Source organism: Crocodylus siamensis, chromosome 10 (assembly GCF_052110815.1).
Source record: "Crocodylus siamensis isolate JL-2025a chromosome 10, ASM5211081v1, whole genome shotgun sequence".
Lineage (NCBI taxonomy): Eukaryota > Metazoa > Chordata > Crocodylia > Crocodylidae > Crocodylus > Crocodylus siamensis.
The window spans coordinates 40,664,371-40,686,632 of NC_143404.1; the positions used below are offsets into that span (position 1 = coordinate 40,664,371).

Consider the following 22,262-nt stretch of genomic DNA (forward strand, 5'->3'; position numbering starts at 1 on the left):
GAATTCTAATAAAGGACTGGGCCCCTTAAGCCATGGGAGCACTGGCCTGGCGTTCCCTTCCTACAGATATACACCTTGGAGATTGCCCAAGGCACATCTCTATAGCAGGGAACAGGTTGCCTATTGTCCTGGAGGATCAGGCCTTTGATGTGTTTTGCCCAATGAAGCAGATGAGTTATGGCCAGACAAATCCCCATCACAGCTGAACTACTTCATATGGTGATGTCTGTTTATACCCTTGATTACAACGTGTAAATGCCTTCTTTGGGAGAAAACACCAAACATTACAGGCATTTTCATTTAGTGGTAAAAAAAAAAAAGTTTGAACAAAAACCAATGGCTGAAAACTGAAGTTAAACAAATTAGGATTTAAAATAAGGTAAAAATATTTTAACATCAAGGATGAATAGATAAACTCCCAAGGAAATGATAGACTGTCTTCAAGTGAACACTGGTTACATTTCAGGAAGCTATGATTTAGTCAAGTTATTTGGCTATGTAGGCACAAATGGATAAAATTAAACTGTCTGTGATATAGTCACAGCCAGAGTGCATGATCTAATATTCCCTTCTGGCTTTGACTATGAAGTTTAATTCCAGACCAGCCAACTTTACGATGGCTATTTTTTATCTCAGAGACAAAACAATGCCTATTCTATGTGAATTTCTGTGAATTTCTCATACAGGTTTATTCATGGTTCCATTTTTTTCTTCCTTTTCAACCAATACATGAAGTCTCTGAGACAGGAACTGTAATGTTTTGTGGGGTAATGTGCCCTCACCACATTAATTAGAAGAAATACTACTTCTAAATTTTCAACAGTCATAGCTGGTACTGTGTTTCCTTTCTTGTTGCGTAGCCAGTCTAGCAGAGAAGCAGTTAACTGCCACTTCATTTGATCAAGAAAAATATGCCAATAGAGGTGTTAGAAGGAAGTGACATGATAGGAAACTGAAGAGTCGCCTGCAACCAAGATTTAGACAGTTTGCACTTGGGGGTGTCATGCTTCTGAAATCAGAGGTGACTGAAAGTGCACTTCTAAATCTGCAGCTCAAGAGTAATTGAGATTATTTATTTCACATCTTCAATTTGAGACAACAGCACCATGACATTGTGCACTGTCATGTTACTGCAGTTGAGCTACCTTTGCAAATGAAGATATATGGAGTGAAGAACACAGCTGCCTATCTGCTTATTGGTGTTAGCTTCAAGAGATGTATTACACCAGTTCTTCCCACTTCCTTCTGGGTGCCAGTCAAAATGTTAACTTTAATGTTAAAAAGAGAGAGAGTTTTCATTGTGGATATCTGAAGCCACATCTCATCCCTTGTACTATTGTAATAATTTAAATTAGCTGGGGTATTCAAATTGATATTCCCAAGATTTAGATGGCTGATCTGACTCTAGAGGGTACTGAAAAGAAAACAACACTTTTATAACTGAGCCCTTGCCACAGCTGTAATACATGACGATTTTTGCCATTTAAAGCATTCTAAAGTCATCACTTAATGCATGTGGGCAACTTTAGAACATTTTTAAATGGTGGGAATTGCCTTAATTAAACCTCATTGTATGTATTTTAAATGTAAACCAAAGTGTGGTAGTGCATCACAGCCTACCTCATTTGCTTGTATTGCATGTGTATTAACTGGCACTTTTCAAAGCGATAATTAGCTGCTTCCTACTCTACAGAACTGTGAGATACAAAACTTGCACCAAGCCATGGAATGTCTGTAAAGTTTTAAAGTGCTGTACCTAAAGTAATTTAAGTAAAGTGCAAAAGTTATGGTACTTCTGGAAATGCCTGCCCTGCACATTTATAGGAACCCTAAGTTTTCCCAAGTGATTCTTACACAAAGCACTTTTTTTAAAAAAGCAATGCTTATAACAACATAGGGCTGGAAGGGACCTCTTGCCTTATGTACTGAACTCTTCTGGTTTTGGTGTTTGCTTGAATAAAGGTTTACTTTGATTTCTAAGTTGTCTTGTAAAACCTGTAAAGGTAAAAAAGATCATGTAAGTGCATCTCATAAAAAGAAACTGAAAAGATATAGTTTGCTTATTTTAGAGAAGAGACGTATAAATGGAAGGCATGATAAAAGGATATAAAATACTGCATTTTCTTGAGAATATTCTCTTATCAGATCACATGACAAACATTGGGGAGGGGAGGGGGCTGTGCTACTGCTGCTCCTTAGTCTCTTGGAGTTTGTCTACAACATTGTGGGTTTTTTGCCCCAACCCCTCTGGGCCAAAGCATACTCTGTTTAAAACTCTCCCATATGTCCTGCCAAATATGCTCCAAACCCAGGAGTGTGTGAATGACGCCACTCTGGGCTCAATCCCAGCAGCTTCTTTCTTGACAACATGACAGAGACACAAGTCTTGAGAGTAGTCTCAGAGAGGTGCCCTCAAAACAGCCTCACCAGCAAATTTCCATGTATGGAGAAAAATTTGTGGATGGGCAGCAGGAGATCAGTGTGTTCTGTCTCTTCCCGGCTGGAATATGTTACTGCCTTGATCATAGTTAAGTAGGGCTGAAAGGGACCTCATGGCGATCATCTAGTCCAGCTCCCTGCCCAAGGCAGGATCATCCCTTACTAAATCTATCCAGTCAGGTGTCAGTCTAACCTGCTCTTGAAAATTTCCAAGGATAAAGATTTCATGACCTCTCTATGAGCTAATACTTAACCCCCCATTCCATAACTATATATATATATATATATATATATATATATATATATATAAAAGGGCTTAGTCCATCTGTCTGTGTGTCTGTCTGTAATGCTCTTGGGGGCGTGGCTCCAGAGGAGCGGGCCAAGCAGACATAGAGTGGGGGGAAGAGGAGGTGGATGGCATAGGGCTGGCCCCCCTACTCCTAGGGAGCCACAGTGGCATGGGGTGGTGGGTGGCAGTGCTCAATCCCGCTCTCCGGCACTCACCCTGTCATTCTTGATGGACAATTGACTAGTATAGTGAGAAAGTTCTTCCTAATCTCCAACCTAAATTTCCTCTGCTGTAGTTTGAAGCCATTGCTCCTGGTTATGCCCCTATAGCCACAATGAATAGTTTAGCCACAATGAATAGTTTATTTCTATCCTCTTTATAATTGCTCTTTAAATATTTGAAAACTGTTATCAAATCCCCCCGTCAATCTTTTCTTTAGACTAAATAACCCTAGTTCTTTCAGCCTTTCCCCACAAGTCATGGTTCCTAATAATTTTCGTCAATGCCAGATTCTTTCTGTTCCATCCTCATCTTTCTTACAGTGTGAGGCCCAAAACTGGACATGGTACCCAAGGTGAGGGCAGTATGGCACCACACTCACTGAAATGTACCAAGTGCCATCCTGCCCTGCCTTCTGCCTAGCTTATTTTTAATGAGACTGTCATTAGAGACACGGTCAAAACCTTGCTAAAGTCAAAGTAGATCACATTCACTGGTCTCCCCTTATTCACAGAGCCTGTTACCTTAATGCAGAATGAAATCAAGTTGATCAGTCATGACTTGCTCTTAGTAAATCCATGTGACTATTCCTGGTCACCTTCTTCTCCTTTAGGTGTTTCACCTGCTCCATGATCTCTCCAAGTATTGAGGTTATGCTGACTGATCTGTAATTCCCTGGATCCTCCTTCCCTTTTAAAGATGGGCACTACATTTGCCCTTTTCTAGTCAACTGGGACCTCACCTGGGGTCCACAAGTTCTCAAAGATGATAATCAATGAATTTAATAGATTTCATAGACATCAGGGCTGGAAGGGACATAGCAAGATCATCGGGTCCAGCCCCCCACCAAAGGGGCAGGAAGTCATCTGAAATTAAATGATTCCAGCAAGATAGGTATCCAAGTGTTTCTTAAAAGTGTCCAGAGTAGGTGCTTTTACCACTTCTGGGGGAGACCCTATTCCAGGTTCTGGGGACTCAGACAGTAAAAGAAGATTTTATTATGTCCAGCCTAAAACGGTCTTCCAGCAGTTTGTGACCATTAGACCTTGTCTTCCCTTGGGGTGCCCCAGCAAACAGATATTCTCCCCGTTCCTGATGCACATCCCTTACATACTTATAGGCTGCCACTAAGTCCCCCTTGATCCTTTGCATCTCCAAGCTAAAGAGTCCCATGCCTCTCAGCTTCTCCTTGTAAGGCCTGTTCTCTTGTCCTCTAATCATGCATGTGGCTCACCTCTGGAGTCTCAATCCTTTCTGAAGTGTGGAGCTCAGAAGTGGATGCTGTATTCCAGCTGCAGCCTCACCAAGGCCAAGTAAATCAGGAGAATGACTTCCTGGGTCTTGCTTGAGATGCACTGGTAGATGCAAGCCAGGGTTTTGTTTGCTTTGCTGGCTGTGGCATCACATTGGTGGCTCATATTCGTCTTCTCGTCAATCATGACCCCCAACTCTCTTCTGGTCATGGTGCTAGTGTGTGTAGCACTGCTGAGCCTATAAGTATGATATGATTTTTTTTTCCCCTGAGGTGGAGCACCTTGCATTTCTTCATGTTGATGCCATCGGGTTTTGATCCACTCACCTTGCAAGCCTGTTGAGGTCAGCCTGAATTGCAAGCCTATCATCTAGTGTGATCACACTTCCCCATTATTTGGTGTCATCAGTGAACTTAGTCAGTCCGCTTCTGATATCCAGATCATTTATAAATATATTAAAGAGTACTGGTCCAAGTACACAACCCTGGGGGATGGCCCTGGTCACCATGCACCATGTTGACACAGTTTCATCAACTATCACTCTCTGGGTCCATGGAGCCAGATCCCGAGCCATCAGACCGTGAGGTTGTTGACGCCACAGTTCCCCAGTTTAACCACGAGGACTTCATGGGAGACAAAGTCAAAAGCTTTTCTGAAGTCCAAATGAATTATATCAACCTCTTCTCCTTTGTCGAGGTGATGTGTCACCTTGTCGTAGAAGGAAATGAGGTTTGTCAGGCAAGACCTACCTGGAATGAAGCCATTGTTGCATTCTGTTAGCCTGTTGTTAATGGTTTCTTTGATGGTTTTTTCAAATATCTTAACAGGGGTTGAGGTCAAACTGATTGGCCTGTATTTCCCTGGATCTTCCTTCCTCCCTTTCTTGAAGATAGGCTCCACACTGGCCCTCTTCCAATCTTCAGGGACCTGTCCAAAAGCACCACAAGTTCTCAAATATCCTTGCCATTGGCTACACTATGATGTCAGCCAGTTCCTTTAGCACTCCTGGGTGCATTCCATCCGGGCCAGCTGATTTGTGGATGTCCAGCCTCTCAGGGTGTTCCCTCACAAGATCCTCGATTATGGGTGTGTGTTTGCCCATACCCTGGCAATCCTGCATCTTGTTTGGCAGGGTGATCCCCTTGGGCTGGTGGAAGACTGACGCAAAGTAATTGTTAAGGAGATTAGCTTTTTCTTGGGTGTCGGTTGTCAGCTGCCCCATTTGGTTTAGCAAGGCTCCAAGGTTGCCCTTGTTTTTCTTCTGACTACCCACATATATGAAGAAGGACTTTTTGTTGTCCTTGATTCTCATAGCCAGTTTGAGTTCGGTTTCAGCCTTGGCTTTCCTAGTTTACTCCCCACAGGTGTGGGCCAGTGCTGAATACTCCTCCTTGGTGATGTTACCTGACTTCCATCCCTTATAGGCTACTCTTTTCAGATATGGAGGTCCATGAGCCCTCTATTTAGCCACAGGTGTCGCCCAGCCCTTCTGCTACCTTTTCTACAGGCTAGGATGGACTTCCCTTGTGCTTTAACGATTGCATCCTTAAGGAGCAACAACTCATTGTGGACTCCCCTCTCTACCATATCATGGTTTCTCAGGGCTTTAGCAACCTGCCTCCTGAGCTTATGAAAGCTGGCTTTCCTAAAAATCAAGGATTTCTGAATTGCTGACTGATTTGCCAGCTTTGCGATGGATAGAGAAAGTGATCAACTCATGATCACTGTCTCCCAGCTTCCTTTTGATTCTCAGGTCACTCACTAGATCATTCCCTTTGCCCATTACCAGATCTAGGAGTGCCTTACCTCTTGTTGGCCTGTAGACTTCTTGAGAAAAGTAGAGTTCATCAATTCATGTGAGAATTGATAGAATGTTCCTCCCATGAAATACCAGGGTAGTTCAGGGGTGGGCAATTATTTTGGGTGGAGGGCCACTTAGCAAGTTTTAGCAAGCTGTCTAGGGCCGCATGGGTAACTCTGCCCCTTAACTGGTGCCCCACCCCATGGTCACCATCTTGGGACTGGAAGTCCCACCCCTGACCTCTGACCCTTGCCACCAGAAGTCCCTCCCCTTGCCCCTGGAAGTACTCCTTTGGAGAAGAGGGTTTGCTATCTTAGAACCAGAAAAAAAAACAAATTATGTACTAAAAATCAAATATCCATAATATTATATTTTACTTTAATTAAAAATATATTTTTGTCCTGATACCTGTGTATTTGTGCTTTATATGTAGAAGTGATGGCATAATAGCTCAAAATGTAGTCTTACTCTTGTATAGTGTGTGAGGTGTGCAGCGGTGTTGGGGGGTAGGGGTGGGCGGGTGGATGTGGAGTTTGTGCGGAGCTGCGTGCGTCTGTGTGTGTGTGTAGTATTTGTGGGATGTGTGATTGTGTCTGGAGGAGGGTGTGGCTGCATGGCTTGCAGGAAGGGTTGCAAGGGGGGAGCCACCTGGGCCCTTGCTGTCCGAAGCCTCATGGCCATGTTTGCACTCTGGTGGCTCCTGCTGCCACCAGGAGGCTGGGGGGTGCCAGGGAAGGGCCTGTCAGGCTTGGAGGGGTGGTGTGGGGGGCTCCTGGAGCCACAAGGGCTCCCCGCCCTGTAGGGACCCAGCAGCCTGGCAGCAGCTCACCCTCCCCAGCCCCAGGACAGACAGGGAGGCTGTGGCAGGAGCTGGAGCAGAGCCATGGCTGCTGTTTTCCTATGAAAGCTCCTGCGGCCTCCCCAAGCTTCCCATGCCCTGGACCGGGACCCTGCCAGGTTGTGCCACCCCCAGCAGCCTCAGGAGGTGACCCGTACTGCCCCCGGGGCTGGCCAGGATCTTCCCCAGGGCCCCTGGGCTCCTCACAGCCGCAGGAACTTCTGAAGCAGAAAAGTGGCCATGGATCCAGTCCTGCTCCTGTCACAGCCTCTTATAAGGAAGCAGGTCCCAGCCATCAGATGCTGCACACCCCATTTCTCCCAGCAGCCTGGCAGGGTTTGTGATTAGCAGGGATCCTGGTTTTCCATGATAAAAAAAACATCACAAATTATCTGATAAAAATCCCAAAACCCATGGTTAAAATTAAGTGTCCCCCACAGCCCTGCTGATGTCCCTCACTCCTGCCCACAGCCCCACAGCCCTGCTGGAGGGGGCTCCCAGCTGCCAGGGCTATGGGGCCAGGGACCCAAGTCCATAGCCCCTGCCCCAGTGGAAGGCAGTGGCTGCTACAGCAGGAGCACGAGCTGGCTCCCACGCTGCTGCTGCCTGCTGCAGGCCCGGGCGAGGCCAGCTCCCAAAGGCAGCGTGCACTCCAGGGGGCCGGGGGGACCCGCGCCCCCAGATCTGTGTGGGGGACAGGGGCTGGGCGATGTGCACTGCCCCTGTGCACGCAGAGGAAGCGTGGCCAGGGCAGCAAGGACCTTGGAGCGGCAGGCAGCTTTCGTGCGTGGCCCCTGCCGGTCCAGTCGCACACGCTGCACTCCGGAGAGCCTGGGATAGCACGGCGTTTGTGGCCCAGGGTTTGCAGCTGGCCGGGCACTCTGGCCAGGAGGGGGTTTGCAGCCTGCCTGCTGCTGGCCAGGGTGCTGGGCCAGCTGCAAACCCGCGCTGCTTCCAGCCAGCTGTAAACCCCGCTTCCCGGCCAGAGTGCCCAAGCTGGCTGGGGCTGAGGCAGCAGGGAGACTTGCAGCCAGCTGGGAGCGGCAGGGATTTCTAACCAGCCGAGCACTGCAGCAGGCTGCAAACCCCCTCCCGGCCGGAGTGCCTGGCTGGGTGCAAACCTCCCCGCTCCCTCAGCCCCCAGCCAGCTTCCCCTCCAGCCCTGCTCCGCAACCCCAAGCCCCACTTACCTCCAGCAAGAAGAGTGAGCCTGAAACAGCCTCCAATAAGTGTGAGCGTTAGGCCTGCCCATCCCCCACAGGGTCGAGGGTTTCCCCGCCCCTTTTGCAAACTCCTCTTGTAGATGGGAACTCAGCCAGCCTGCAGAGCTCTTTGCAAAAGGGGGAAATTCGTGGGTTTCTCTTCTAAAAGGGAAAATCCATGTTTTCTCCTATAAAAATGGGAAATCTATGGTTTTCTCTCTTTTTCCGTGGGAAACGGAAAACCAGGATCCCTGGTGATTAGGAAGAACTCAAGCACAGCAGAGAATAATCCGGAATCCATACTCAGATTTGGGAAGTCAGCCGTGGCTGCCTGCAGGGATTCAGTAAGTGACAGGCACAAACAGACTAAAGTAGGCAGGAATATTGCATTTTTGGTGGAAATGACAGCTACCCACCATTCCTTTGGGGAGGGTAGGCAATCCCATAGCACTACTCAAGTGCATCCCACAATTCACTAGTTCTATGGATGCCACAAAAGACCCCAGGAAAGTCTTCCCAAGGGGTCCTTTTGGCCTCTCTGACTTAACTGCTGCCCACGGGAGAAGTAATGTGACTAGAAGCACAAAAGTACAGTGTGGCAGCTACTGTATTTCAGCAGAACTTCCTGGTGTAACTAAGCCCTCAATATGGGCATGCCATACTGACAGAGTTGGCTCAGTAGGTGAGCTGGAGCTTCTTGAACATAAAGACCCTTCCAGATGTTCCTTCTCTTTTATCCTGAAGGCTCCTTGTTTGGGAAATATAGTACCTTACAGGTTTTCCATGGTCTGGGCGATTTTGTTGAGAGTTTTAGAGGCAGGGGGAAATGATTCTTGGATAGAGGGTGTAACTGAGGTTTTGTTTTCTGTTGATTACTGAATTAAAGTTGCACAAACAGGCTGTTATTATCACTATCTCAACCCATGTTCTTAATGAATGGTGTGGATTTTAATAGCTATGAAAGCTGTTAACAGCTTGCGGATGGAGAAGTAACGTCATCATTTAGGATGTGCCAGAGTTTTTCCTATTTGAAAGGCTATTCAAGTTTGATCTAAATTTGGGGTTCAGTTTGAAATAATCATTTTAGTCTGCATAATTTTGTAGCCATTTTAGAAGAAAAATCATCTGATTTTTGTCATCATTTGCATAAAAATTACCATTGAAATTGGAATGGCCGCATCAGTATTTTCTTATCTCTTCTTTCCTGTGTAAACTTGATGATGAACACGCTCCTAGCAGAGGTGATGCAGTCGCCATCCCTAGAGGTGTTCAAGAGGAGGCTGGACAAGCACCTTGTTGAGCCCATTTGAGCCCATCTACCACCTGCCCATGGCGGGGGCCCAGCCTTAATGATCTTAGAAGTCCCTTCCAGTCCTACTATTCTATGATAATTCTTGTGTGTTTGCTGTTTGGGTTAGGGTTAATTAAGAGTTTCAACTTCTCCGTGATTCCTTTTCAAACCAAAGTAAAATCACTACATTAAACAATGATAATAGTGACAACTGTAAAATCTCACAGGCATAAGTCTTGTGACAGCACACAGAAGGTTTTCTCTGTAAGACTTCAAATGTCATAATCATTACAGAGGACTTCATAGAATCATTTAAAAACAGGACTGAAAGGAAATTCAGGTCTCCTAGTTCAATCCTCTGATGTGAGGCAGCATTATTTCTGTCTAAACCTGCCCTCATTGTTAGAAAGTTCTTCCTAATATTTTAACAAAGTCACACTTGTTGCAATTTCAGCCCCTTACTTCTTGTCCTGTTCATTGTAGACACAATAATTTATTACCATCTTCTTTAGAACACCCCTTTTGGATTTGAAGATAGTTTCATAGATTTCATAGATTTCATAGACATTAGAGCTGGAAGGGACCTCGGGAGATCATCAAGTCCAGCCCCCTGCCCAAAGGGCAGGAAGTCAGCTGGGGTCATAGGATCCCAGCAAGATAAGCATCCAATTTACTCTTGAAGGTGTTCAATGTAGGTGCTTGAACCACCTCCGCTGGCAGACTGTTCCAGACCTTGGGGGCTCGGACAGTAAAGAAATTCTTCCTTATGTCCAGCCTGAAACGGTCTTGCAGCAGTTTGTGACCGTTCGACCTCGTCATCCCTTGGGGCACTCTGGTGAACAAACGTTCCCCCAGATCCTGGTGGTCACCCCTGATAAACTTATAGGTGGCCATCAGATCACCCCTGAGCCTGCGCTTTTCCAGGCTAAAGAGTCCCATGGCTCTCAGCCTGTCATCATAAGATCTGTTTTCCTGACCTCTGATCATGCGCGTGGCTCTCCTCTGGACTCTCTCAAGTTTCTCCACATCCTTTTTGAATTGTGGAGCCCAAAACTGGACACAGTACTCCAGCTGCGGCCTCACCAAGGCCGAGTACAAGGGGAGAATGACGTCCCGGGATTTGCTCGAGAAGCATCTATGGATGCAAGCCAGCGTTTTGGTCGCTTTACTAGCCGCAGCATTGCATTGGAGGCTCATGTTCATCTTGTGGTCAGTGATGACCCCCAAGTCTCTTTCTTCTGTAGTGCTATCCAACGTAGCACTGCCGAGCCTATAAGGGTGCTGCAGGTTTTTCCTCCCAAGGTGGAGAACCTTGCATTTTTCGGTGTTAAACACCATGAGGTTCTCATCCGCCCATTTGCTGAGCTTGTCCAGGTCAGCCTGGATCACCCGCCTATCTTCTGGCGTGGATGCTTTGCCCCAAAGTTTGGTGTCAAATCTCCCCTTAGCCCATGATGAGATGATGTTTGTGTGGGCCCCATGCCTCTGAAGTTTGCTTGCCACTTAAGTCTGGGACTACGCAAGGCTAAAGGAACTCTGCCAGGCTTATCCTTTCTCTCAGGCCTTTAAATTTGGGTAAATCAAGGAAACTGTAAATGACAAATGGAAATAGCTAGCCCCAGTAGTGGAAGTTTGGTACCCAAGAAAAGCCTGCAGCCCGCCCTTGCCCCACACAGAGATCTGGGGGGCACATGCCCCGCCATGCTTGCCTGAGAGTGCTGCCCTCCCCCTGTCCCTGCACTCCCGACCCCAAAGGGAGCTGCTCACGGCTCCATCCTGTGCCCCACCCCAGCTTAGCAGCACCTGTTGGAACCCCTTTGCTTCGGTGCCCGGGGCAGTTGCCCTGCTCACCCCCCCCCCGCCCCCTCCCCTTGCTACTGTACTGGCTAGTCCTGACAGGAGAGTAGATGAAGAAGAGTTTGTTAGGCAGTTCTGGGGATCCCACAATACCAAAATCCACCCATTTTAAACACTGGGTGATATAATTCCATTGTTGGTTGTCGAAGTGTCCAATTTAGATAATCTGCACAGCATTTTTGGTCATCCAAGTGCTAAAATGCTACTCTACACACAGGCAGGAATTCTGTTCCTGGATGCATAGTCTGCAAGTGCACGGTCATCTACATGCACACAATGAAGAAGAGGACCTTCCTGCTACCTATAGTTCTTCTCCAGGAGCTAAACTTTCATTAATAAACTATTTTAACCTGATCATTTCCGATCAAGGAAACTGAAACAATGTTATTTCTCTGGGACAATACTAGATGTGAATTTCCTTGTCTCATTGACAAACATTGTGAAAGTTAGAGGTGACCCTGAAACATTATTACTATGACTTATAAGAAATGTTCAATTAGTGTGCTTATTCTACAATTCCAAGCCACCTTTAATGGTTCCAAAAACTATTAAATACTTCAACCCAGTTGCCAAAACCTCTAGCTTGATAACATCTACATTTCCAGTTTTGAATTCTAATAAAATTGGCAGTTAGAGCTCTCAGCTGCACGTTAGATCCAGTTTGCCTTTGAGCAGTTTTCCTCATTTGAATGTGCTTTTTAATTGTCTATATGTCTATTCCAGGCCCTGGGATCTCAGACAGAAAAGAAGCTTTTCCTTATGTCCACCCTAAAACAGTCTTGCAGGAGTTTGTAACCATTGGACTTTCTCTTCCTCTGGGGCACTCTGGTGAACAGACGTTCTCCTAGTTTCTGATGCACACCTCTTATGTACTTATAGGCTGTCACCAAGTCAGCCCTGAGCCTACGCTTTTCCAAGCTGAAGCTCTCAGCCTCTCCTCATAAGGGCTGCTCTCTTTTCCTCTAATCATTCATGTGGCTTTCCTCTGGACTCTTTCAAGCTTCTCTACATCCTTTCTAAATTGCGGAGCTCAGAATTAGATGCTGTATTCCAGCTGCAGCCTCACCATGGCCGTATAAAGCAGGATGACTTCCTGGGTCTTGCTTGAGATGCATCAGTAAATGCAAGTCAGAGTTTTGTTTGCTTTGCCAGCTGCAGCATCGCCTTGGTGGCTCATGTTCATCTTGCGGTCAATCATAACCCCCAAGTCTCTTTCAGTTGTGGTGCTAGCAAGTGTAGCACTGCCAAACCTGTAAGTATGATGCGGGTTATTTCTCCTGAGGTGGAGCACCTTGCATTTCTCCGCATTGAATGCCATCAGGTTTTGATCCACGCACCTTGCGAGCCTGTCAAGTTTGGCCTGAATCACCAGCCTATCCTCTAGTGACCACACTTCCCCATAATTTGGTGTCATCAGTGAACTTAGCCAGTCTGCTTCCAACACCAAATAATTGATGTTGGGTTCCATACATATGTCTGACCACACTTTGGATTAGAGGTGGACAGGAAACAGTTTTACCATCCTGCAAAGTTATTTGAGATTTTGAAACATTTCCTGTTCTACAGCGGGATGCACTTAAGATCTTTCAAAGTTTTTCACTGGAAAAACATAAAGCAGACAGCCATTAAAAGCAGAGCACTCGCCTCAGACATGGCTATTTCATGGTCAAGCGCTTCCTTTGCCTTCTTCTGACCAAAACTTTGAAAACAGGTCTTCCAGATCTCAGACAAGATCATTAGGATTAGTGGCTTGGCTACCATGTTTCCTCCTGGAACTATTCCAATTTTAATAAATAATTGACATTCATAAGAGCAACAGCCTCAGCTCAGGTCTCCCATTACCTAAGCTGGGCTAACTGATGAGCTACAGAATCTTTCTGATGCAATGAATATTTAATTTTTTTTAGACAAAAGAATCAGCAAGCTTAAGAAACTCACTCAAGCATACTCTACAGATTGGTAGTTACCATGAAAGCCCTGACCAGAAGGCTGTGGCTATTCTGGGAATGGCATATGTCACTGGTATCTCTGCACTACAAGCTGTAGTAAGAGTAAAGATGAATAAGGTAACAGCATGCAAATTAACTTAGGTACTGGAAACAGTATAGCCATGGCAGCTCACCTTGTTCTAATTTACCCTGCTGTGAAGTTGAGCTCCATGCTCTTTGGGTTAGATTGCATCCAGTATCTGAGATAAGCCACTTAAAGCTAGCTTGAGTAGCTCTACATTGCATTGTTCACGGTAGTGTAGACATGCCCTCTCTTTCCCTTTCTCCCTAGAGCTAAGAAACCCTTCCCACCAGAACTGACACATTTCTTAAAATATTTTTGTTGTTGAATTGGCACTTTCTGATGAAAAAACTAAATTCCAAAACTTTTTTGTTTAAAAATTTCTGATTGGCTGTACTCCAGATCTATATTTTGCTCTAGGACTGAATATAGAGAGAATAAGGGGAAGACTTTTGTTAATGGTCAGATCATCATCTCCTCTTATATGATGCTGAGGATCATCTTTTGTCCTGGCAATTTTAGAAATAATATTTTATAGCATAGTTGATGGACCACTCTGTTGATAGCCTGAGAGGACAGTATGGTTACATTTTGTCCTCAACTATCAACACAGTGGCTCCTAAATGCCTCCTCTCTCTGTATTATCTTCACAGGTCACCTTGGTATTCAGATGGTCTGCGACAGATGAAGCATGAAGGGAGCAGGCTAAAGTGCAGTGATGGAAGTCACACTCCAAAGGTGATCAGTCATGACACAAAGAATTTGAAGTTTCATTTCTTGGTTGTGATGGAGATGAAGAAGGTTTTCTTTTTCTCCATGTAGTGTCTGTAAAGACCTATGCAGTCTGCATTGTAACAGACTAATATTTCTTGCTGTTAGGCAATTTTCTATCTAATTCATATATGGAACTGACTGGATTCAGACCAGATTAGCTGCTTCTGTGGTGGCGCTTCTCCCTCAGGGAACAGATGCAATGTGTTTCTATCAATTTTGCTTACTGATGTTCTGAAGTTGTTGGGAGAACCTAACAGTACAGTATGTGATTTGGCTCTGTGTTCTCTCCTAGTTGGCTATCTTGCATTGGGTCTATTATTACTGGATACACACATTTTAAAATAAGGGCTAGGTAACTTACCCAATATAATCTTAAAAAGCTTGGATGAGAGATTTTTGGCATACTGATGTTAATGTTTAATAAACTTTGGAAGCTAAGGGAAATTGTTCAAAACTGGAAGACAAGTAATATTTTGCCAATAAAGAAAAAAGAGCAACTAGAATGAACAGGGTATCTACATGCCAGTTAGTTTGGCATCAGTTCTTGTCTAAAAAATGGAAAAGTTGATTTCCATAAGCTTCAGCTTTAAAAAAGAATTTAAGGATGGAAATAATTGATAATAGGCAACCGTTTTATGTAAAATAGGCATTGTCAAGCAAAAGTGATTGCATTCCTTGAGGAATTTACAAATTTGGTTGCCACACAGTAACTACACAGATATGATGCATTTATTGGACTTTTGTAAGGCATTATGAATAGTACTGTATAACATTCACGTTTTTTAAAAAGATTATCTAGAACTAGTTGCATAATTAACAAACTAGCCAACTGACTCAGCTACTTAAAAAGTAGTTGTCAGTGGATAGCCATCACTGAATAATAATGTTTCTATGGATGTTAGTAACTGGTCATAGGTCTGATGCTAGTAAACATTTTCAACAGTGATCTGGAAGTATATGTGTTAAACATTTCTGGTCACATTTGTGGATGACAAAGAATTGCACAGTGACAAATAATGAGAACAGGACAGTCATGCAGAATGTTATTGATTGCTTCATGCACAGAGCCCATGAATTTTCACACTACCAGAGATACAGAGTTCTGCATTTAGAAATAAGTAATGCAGGTTAGTCCTGCAGAATAGGGGGTTGTGTCCTGGAAACAGCTAGATCTGAATGGGATTTGGGGATCATAATGGTCGAACAACTGAACAAGAGCTCCTAGCATGATGTTCTGGCAAAAACAGATAATGGAATCCTTGGATGCATAAATGATATAATAAGTAGCAGCATAGAGGTAGTTTTACTTCTCTTTATATGGTGCTGATGAGACTACTGTTGAGATACTCTGTATATTTCGGTGGCCACATTTCAAAAAGCTATTGGAAAATTGGAAAGAATGCAGAAGAAAGCCATAAAAACATTCAAGGATGGGAGAAAACTTCCTGCAGTGAGAGGCTTAAAGAATCCCATCTCTTTAGTTTCTCTTAAACAAAATTAACCTGTGACCTGATTACAATGTATAAATGCTTTCACAAGCAGAAAACAGGTACCAAGGGCTTTTTCTTTTAATGGAAAAAAATTGAACAAAAAACAAGGGTTCAAAGATGAAACCAGACACATTCAAACTGGAAATTAGATGCAATCCTTTAGCAGTGGTTAATTGGCAAATGGTTAATTCTGGGCAAATAATCCCAAACAAAGTGGAGGATTTTCCATCTCCTGTTGGTTTTAAGTCATGCATGGATGCGTTCCCAGAAGTTGTGGTGTGTAGTCAAACACAGAGACAAGCTAGCGGATACCATACAGAGAAAGGTAGTTAACTGTGTTAGTCTGAAGTCAGGCAGAAGGCAGATGCATCTCTGCCCTGTTTTCTGCTGGGCACAGTAGAGCTGTAGCTGAGTGACAGTTATTAGCCTATGATGTATAGGAAGTCTCTCCTGGTTTTCAAAACTCTGAATCTATGAATCAGTAGAGAAAGGACAGGTTAAACCCTGAGAGTGGATGAGATAACCTAGAAATAGGGTGTAAAGTGAATAAGAACATAGAACCTAACAGAATGTGAAAGGAGGCAGTGGTGATGGTGACTCCACCAAAGGAGGTGCTCTAGAGGGAGAATAAGCGAAGGCTTGTTTTTCAAATCCCAGTGAGGATCATATATATAAATAAAGTGAGGATACAGCAGTATTAAAAGCAGCAGAGAGCTCAAGAAGGTTGAGAATGAAATAAAAGCCAGAGATTTGGCAAGGAAGGGATCATTAGAGACCTGAATGAGAAGGCTTTCAGTAGAGTCAAAATACTGGAAACCAGTTGGGTGCAGACAGAAGTGCAGTCCTCAGCTGTAACTCAGAATGATTTTTGCAAAGTGTTCTGAGTTGCCCCCAGACCAAAGATAAGTTCACTGTTGGTTCCAGGGGGAAGGAAATGTAGCTGTGGGGCTGGAAGCCTGCAGCCAGGTTCCCACAACTCTCTGCCAGTGTCACTGTTTTGAGCGTGGGAGGGGGGAAAGGCAGTGGAGAGCTTGTTCTTGGGGCTGGTGCTGAAGGGTGGGGTGGGTGAATTGGAGCCCTGCCACCTTAGCAGGGGCTCCAGTACACCTACCTCACCCTCCAGGGGAGGCTGAAAACCCCCCAGATTGAGCTCCCTCTACTCCCTCCCCCCTCCCATTCTCAAAACAGGAAGAGTCTAGGAGCTCTGCAGACAAAAGTTCCAGAAGATGCTACTTTTTGAAACATCTTTATCTGATACCTCATGTAATGGGGTTTTTCACCCAACCAGCCATTTTTTAAGATGTCTGCAGCTGGGCACTTGTGTTTAGTCACGGCTATAAACTGCTTTCTGTGGCCAGGTCAGGTAAAAATTGTCACTTCTGTCTGCAATTGAAAGGGATTCAGTGCAGAGCTAGAGGAAAAGAAATCCATACTCACTCTTGGGCAGAAGAGGAGAAAGTTAGGTCAGCATTTAGGAGGATAGGTATGGTGGAGAGATATTTATTTGAGGTAGGGGAGACTAAGCATACTTTCAATGAGAGGGAGGGAAAAAATCAGAGAAAAGGTTAGGATTGTGTAGGAAGGTGAAGAATGATGTGAATAGGGAGTAATAGAAATAAAGAAGTGGGAACAAACAGAACCATCTGGACAAATGTATGAATGAGACTGAACAAAAGATAGAAGACCTCAGTGTCTATGATAGGGGGCTGGAGAAGATGTTTGAAAGAGTAAATGAGAAAGAAGTAAATGGCAGGAGATCCAAGTGAACTTTAACAAATTTCTCATTAACGAAGAAAGATCTTACGCAAAGAGAGGAAGGAACAGGAAGAGAGGAAGACCTAAGGAGTGAGTCAAAGGCCGTTCCTGAACCGTGATCATTTCTTGGCTGTTCCTATTCCATAGGGGCAGTAAACAGCTATTGTCTTTCAATCAAGCAGTGGCTGCGGTTAGAATTTTTTTGTTTATTTATTTCCCCTTTATCCTTCCATGTTTGAACACATATTTACATGTATACACTCATTTTAAATTCTTCTCGTTCACCTTTTATTTAAGAACATTGCACACCTCTTAGGCTTGCAGAAAACGGCAGACAGATATTCTCAGCTAGATTCAAGTTCCTATCTTACTGCTTTCCTCTGTCAGGGGAATGGGTTTTTACTTGTATGCAACACTGTATATAAGGAATGACTCAATCCCTGCATTAAGAATATTCAGTTGGACTTTTGCCTTTCAGATGTCTTAGAAGTAAACACAGACATTCAAATATACACCTTCTAACCAGTTTTCTTTTATTTCCTAGGTCCACCTGCTGAACCACTGGAGCCCACCAGACCATTACCAACTCTTCCTGTCCGAAGAATTCATTCCACTTCAGAAAGGAAACATGAGAGACAACCAAGACCCCCTAGACCTCCTTTAGGTGATAGGCCGTCTGTGCCAGGCATGAAGCCCAACATATGTGATGGCAATTTTAATACTGTGGCTCTCTTTAGAGGAGAAATGTTTGTTTTCAAGGTACTAAGAACTGTATATTAACAATGGTGTTTTCTTCCTTCCAGTTTACATCCTGAAGAAGACTAATGTGTGTAAACAACTAGGTGTTATCTGTTATTTTACCATTTACATATCAATAGAAAACATGTAGCTGTCATATAATCAGTGGATTTGCCTAGGAAAGGGCTCACATTCCCCGATACTGTGGCAGGGGCTGCTGCTTCCATCAAGGGCCCTGCCCCCTCCCACTGCAGTGGCTTGAGGGGTACAGCCAGATGCTGGCTGGCAGGGCCCCCTGGGAGAGGGCGGGGACGGGGTTATACAGAGGGAACAGGAGGGCATTGGCAACACGTAGGGGGTGCATGCAGGTGCATGTGCACCCCTTGAGTGTGGCAGTGCACCCTCTATGAAAAGTATCAGCATCAGCACAGCGGGTGCTACCACCTGGGACCAGACAGTGTCAGCAGCACCCATGGGTGATACAGCCAGCAGCATCTGTGGGCAGTCCCTGACCCCTGGTTGGCATTTGTCCCCCCTCCCCCCACTGATAGCGCCAGTGGTGTCTGCAGGAGCTCCCTGCTTACTGCTGCCACGCTCCTGCTGCCGCCCCCATGCTCCTGCCTCCACCAGCACTGCCATGCCCCACCAGCCACTGGGGACACAGGTCGTTCATGCATGCGGGGCCTTATTCCACCACTCAACGGTGGCAGCAGCAGTTGGGGCAGGCAAACATAACTGTGGTCCACCGGGGGAGTGGAGGTAAAAGGGAAAATAACCCTCCTCCCTACCCATTCTGCCTCAGGGGCCACGCAGGCCCACCACTGCAGCAGAGAGTGGGGAGGACCCGGCAGACTTGACTCAGGTCCCTACCAGTAGGACAGGAAGGGAGGAATTAAACCCCACTCCAGCCAAACCCCTGCCCATGCCTGTTCCTCCCTGTCCCTGGTCCGGCTGGGGAGCAGAACAGTGGGGCAGCCCCATTGGACTAGAGCCCAGAGCCCAGCCCAAACAGCATGCCAGGATGCTGGGGAACTCTGGTTCAAGTTAAACCAGGAAGAGGTCTGGGACAGACATTGCATAAACTGGTTTGACCTAAATCAGTTAATTCTGATACTACATTCAACCAAGTTTATCTCAAACTTGTTTCAGCCTTTTTGAAATTGGTTTTTGTGCACTGAATGTCTGTTCCGTTACAGGTTTAAATTAGTTTCTGATTATTTAAACGAGTTTATGTGTAATGTCTGTCCCTAGCCATAATGAAGAAGTTTTTCCAGATATCCAATCTATTTTTACTTTGCTGCAACTGTAAAGTGATCTGACCCAGTTCGAATCTCCTCATCATGTTCACTGAAGACTTGTGTAGAGGCTATATTTGAAAAAAAAAAGGTTGGAGTTATAGTAATTTTTTAACAACTCCAGTATCTAATTGCTTTCATCATTTATTACTAATGGCTATATGCAGGCTTAGGTCAACAATGGTGCTAGTTACTAGGGCTGTGCGAAACAACATCATTCCAATTCGACTTCTGTTTTGCCGATTTGATGGAACAGTGTTTTGTTTTGAGTTTCATTTCATTTTGAAAACACTGTTCCATTTTGTTTTAACAAAAATGTTTCGATGTTTCGCCCATAAGTTATTATGGGGAAACATAAAATGCAGCAGGCAGGCAGATCAGGGGCTCCCTTGCACCCCTGGGAGGGCTGCTGGGGCTGTGCCCAAGTCATCCTTGGGGTGTGAGCCCCTGATCTGCCTGCCAGATGAGAGGAGCCGGGTGCTGCTGCCTGGGACCAGTGCAAGGAGGATCGCTGCTACCACCAGTCCCAGGTGGGGGCTTGGGGCAGATCAGCTGGTGCGGGGACACTCCACCGCCTGAGGATCGGGGTAGCAGGTCCCCACACCAACTGATCTGCACCACCCACTACCAGAGCCAGCCAGATGGGAGCCCAAGGCAGATCAGCTGGTGCGGGGACGCTCCCCCACCCAGGGATCAGGGCAGCGGGTCCCTGCCTGAGCCGATCTCCCCTGCCCCCTACTGAAGCCAGCCAGGTGGGGGCCTGGGGCAGATCAGGTGTTGTGGGGACCCTTCCCAGCCCTGGTCCCCACTCAAGCTGATCTGCCCTGGCCCCACTGGCCTCAGGCAGCTGCCCCCGGCTCCTGTCAGCTGGCAGGCAGATCAGGGGCCTGCCGGCTCCCCCAGGGGTGCAGGGAGCCCCCAGTCTGCCTGCTGGATGACAGGAGGCAGGTGCTGCTGGCTGGGCCCAGCACTGAAGCCAGTAACCTTGGCTTCGAAACTAAAAACGTTTTGAAACTTTTGAAATGTTTCAAGTTCCTTTGTTTCGTTTCAAAGCTGTTTTGAAGGCTTTTGTTTTGTTTTGTTTTGTTTTAGCTGTTTCAAGCTTAAAACGGCTTTAAGTTGAATCACTGGCAAAATTTGGCACAGTCCTGCTAGTTAGGGTTCTGTTGGTCATAATGGCTTAGGTATGTGAGGGAGACTGGATAAGTGTCAAAAGACTTCTCATTGGTAGGCTGTGTTAACAAACTTTAAATGGGGTAGACAGGTGAAAAAAATCATATGGATCCTTGGGTCATTCCAACCAATGTGAGAGGTTTATTGATTAATTGACAAAGCAAGATTAATAGCAAAGCATAAAACATAATTTTATGGGATGGGTGTTGAATACCACAAAGCAAAGCTGGCCAGGCTTTCAGTCTTGAAAGGCTGGGGATTCTCCAAATTAGTTGGCAGGTGTTGTGTAGGGATCTCCAGATTCTCCACCAAGCTGACATACAGTATTTATGGATGACTGATAAACATAATTTCTGTATTCTAATATGTAATCCCAGATTGGTTTTATTTAAATTTCTTTGATTCACTGAAACTTTCAAAACTGGATTAAACCAGATTTCTTGTGGACCTGAAACGTGTCAATTAGTTAAGATACAAATCCTTGAGATAGTAAAAGGAGAAAAAGGGAGGGTTTTTTTCCCACTCTCACCTTCATTTATGGTTTAACAAGGCTGCTTTGCTTTATCAAATTCCTTTCACCTTGTGTTCTGTTTGATGGTGTCTAATGAGACATACAAATCGCTTCACTTTGCTATGTTAACCAAGCCAAATGTTGTATCTCTAAAAGTTCATACTACAGTCACTCAGGCTTCTTTTGAGGCCTTCTGCTTTAGCTCATTTATGCAGCTCAGGTCCAGGCTTCTTAAAAATGGCCAAGTCTGACACAAGCTTGTAACATTGCCTTATAGCTGCAAGCCCAATCTCTTGCAGATCTTTAAAATTCTGTGGCCGCTGGCTACCTTGAGGAGCAGTACATCATGGCCCTACTGCTCTTACTCCACTTCATATGGAAGCTGCACTATAAGGGACACTGAGGCAGAATTTTGAGTAAGCTTTTAAAGGCACGGAGAACTTCGGACTTGGAGACTGAGTTTTTTCTTCACATAGGCAGTCGAGGGGTGAGAGATTTAATGGTAGGGGTCTACTACAGATCTCCCAACCAGGGAGAAGAGCTTGACCAGGAATTCTTAGGTCAGCTCACAGAAGTGGTGAGGGCTAAAGATGTGGTAGTCATGGGGGACCTGGACTTCCCGGACATCTGCTGGGAGGAGCAGTCAGCCAGGTCTGACCGCTAACATAGGTTCCTAGCCCAAATGCAGGACCTCCATCTAACCCAGGAGGTGCACAGCCCCACCAGGGGGATGCCTTGTTGGACCTGGTGCTGGCCACGGGTGATGACCTGGTGAGGGGGCTGCGGGTGCTCAACCACCTGGGCGACAGCGATCATCACCCGCTGGAATTTATCATCCAGCGCAAGGTGGCAAGGGCATGCAGTAAGGCAGCAGCCCTAGACTTTAGAAGGGCAAACTTCAGCAAGCTAAGGACGATAGTCAGGGATGCACTGAGGTCCCAGAGGGGAGGGGAGCCAGGTGTCCAAGGAGAGTGGTCGCTTCTTATGGAGACTATCCTCCAAGCACAAAGGAAGGTAATCCCAACGAGGATCAAAAGGAGCAGGAGAGCACACGAGCCTCCATGGCTCACCAAAAGCAGCAGAGATTGTCTCCTTGCTAAAAAGGAGGCGTATACCCAATGGAAGGAAGGGGTCATCACCAGGGATGACTATTCTGCAGTCGTTCGGGGTTGGAGGGGGGAAGTTAGGAAGGCCAAGGCAAAGATGGAATTAGGACTAGCTTCTCAGATTAAGGACAATAACAAGTCCTTTTTTAAATACATAGGGGGCAAAAAGAAGGTCCCGGGTAATGTGGGGCCCTTGCAGGATGCGTTGGGGAATTTGGTCG

General features: G+C 45.6%; 1 protein-coding gene across 1 annotated transcript in view; it reads left to right on the forward strand.

The window, feature by feature from the left end:
- Window positions 1-22,262, forward strand: part of MMP24 (matrix metallopeptidase 24) — a 215,867-nt gene that overhangs the window by 175,537 nt on the left and 18,068 nt on the right. Inside the window, exon 6 of the mRNA XM_090064287.1 lies at window positions 17,763-17,977. Within this exon, the coding sequence (XP_089920413.1) occupies window positions 17,763-17,977 (215 nt within the window). The remainder of the gene's footprint in view (window positions 1-17,762; window positions 17,978-22,262) is intronic.